At 52.5% G+C, this 1,827-nt stretch overlaps 1 protein-coding gene across 1 annotated transcript in view; it reads left to right on the forward strand.

Annotated features, from left to right (window-relative positions):
- The window catches only part of LOC125042429 (guanylate cyclase soluble subunit beta-1-like), a 40,739-nt gene that overhangs the window by 30,092 nt on the left and 8,820 nt on the right, over positions 1-1,827 (forward strand). The window contains exon 5 of the mRNA XM_047638061.1: positions 389-544. Coding sequence (XP_047494017.1) covers positions 389-544 — 156 coding nt within the window. The remainder of the gene's footprint in view (positions 1-388; positions 545-1,827) is intronic.

The raw sequence follows: 1,827 nt of genomic DNA on the forward strand, positions 1-1,827 counted from the left end.
AAAATCCCTACCCACCCCTACCCACCATCCACATCTACTCTTCCCCCTTCCCCCATCCTCCTTTCCTTCCTCCCTCTTCCCTCCTTCCCATCCTTCCCTCCCTCCCTCCCTCCCTCCCTCTTCCTCCCATCCCTCTTCCCTCCCTCCCATCCTTCCCTCCCTCCTCCCATCCCCCGTTCCTCCCTCCCATCCTTCCCTCCCTCCCTCCCTCCCACCCTCCCTCCTCATTCTCCCATCCTTCTTCCCATCCCTCTTCCCATCCCTCTTCCCTCCCTCCCATCCTTCCCCTCCCTCCCTTCCTCCCCCTTCAACATACGAACAACGCGCTTCTCAAGAATCAACTCACCTAACCCTTTCTCGCCTTCCCCTCCCCCCCTCTCTCTAACAGAACCTGGACGCATTGCACGATCACTTGCAACTCATCTACCCGGGCATGAAAGCGCCCAGTTTCCGTTGCACGCAGAGGGACGAAGACGGCGCCCTCGTCCTCCACTACTACTCGGATCGGCCTGGGCTCGAGTACATCGTCATCGGCATCGTTAAGGTAAGGAGGGAGGAGGAGGGTGGGAGGAGGGTGGAGGGAGGAGAAGCTCGGTAGGGGGGAGGGTGGAGGGAGGAGGGGAGGGGGAAGGAGGGTGGGAGGGAGGAGGAAGGTGGGGGGTGGGGTGGGAGGAGGAGGGGTGGGTGGGAGGAGGAAGGTGGGGGTGGGTGGGAGGAGGACGGGGAAGGGTGGGAGGCAGGAGGGTGGGAGGGGGAAGGAGGGAGGAGAAGGGTGGAGGGAGGAGGAGGGTGGGAGGGGGAAGGATGGTGGGAAGGGGAAGGAGGATGGGAGGGAAAAGGGTGGAGGGAGAAGGAGGGTGGGAGGAAGAAGGGGAGTGGGAGGACGGGGAAGGGTGGGGGTGGGCAGGAGGAAGAGGAGGAAGGAGGAGTAGGGTGCGTAGAAGGATGGGCGGGGTGGGGGGAGAGGAGAGGAAGGGGACTGAATAGAGGGAAGGGAGGATGGGAGGATGAAAGAGAGAGAGAGAGAGAGGAAGTGGAAGAGGAAGGGCAAGGAATGCCCGTGGCTGGGCATGCGGAAGGGCAGACAGACACGCAGAAGGCGAATTTGTGCTTAATCATACTCACAGATCTGAATATATGTCTCAATCTTTAATATAATCTTCACATTCAGTCTAACTCTTGATGATTATGTCTATACATGCATGAATATACATACAAAATAAATATAGAGAATATGCATTCTTTCATACATATATATATATATATATATATATATATATATAAACATACATGCATATCTTACATACATATGTACGCATGTTATAGCTACATGCATGATTATATGTACGTATATTATCCGTACATGCACTTGCAGTTTCGCGCCTCCGGATGTTTTCATCATTAATATCTTCCTTTCATAAATTTGATCTTAAACTTCGCCGGGCTCATCCCAGCTGACTGATCCCTCTGTCCAAACAACCTCCTGACCCATAAACAGTACTTAGCTTGATGAGAAAATGTGCACACGTATGCATGCGTGTAGTCATATCACGGCAACGTATGTTTGTACACAACGAGCCGGCGTACACAGGCGTCCTTGTTGGGGCTTTTCGCACTCTCTCTCTCTCTCTTTCTCTCTATCTATCTATCTATCTATCTATCTATCTATCTATCTCTCTCTCTCTCTCTCTCTCTCTCTCTCTCTCTCTCTCTCTCTCTCTCTCTCTCTCTCTCTCTCTCTCTCTCTCTCTCTCTTTATCTCTCTCTCTTTATATCTCTCTTTATCTTGCTCTCTCTTTATCTCTCTCTTTATCTCTCTCTCTTTCC

This window comes from Penaeus chinensis, chromosome 32, assembly GCF_019202785.1.
Source record: "Penaeus chinensis breed Huanghai No. 1 chromosome 32, ASM1920278v2, whole genome shotgun sequence".
Classification (NCBI taxonomy): Eukaryota; Metazoa; Arthropoda; class Malacostraca; order Decapoda; family Penaeidae; genus Penaeus; species Penaeus chinensis.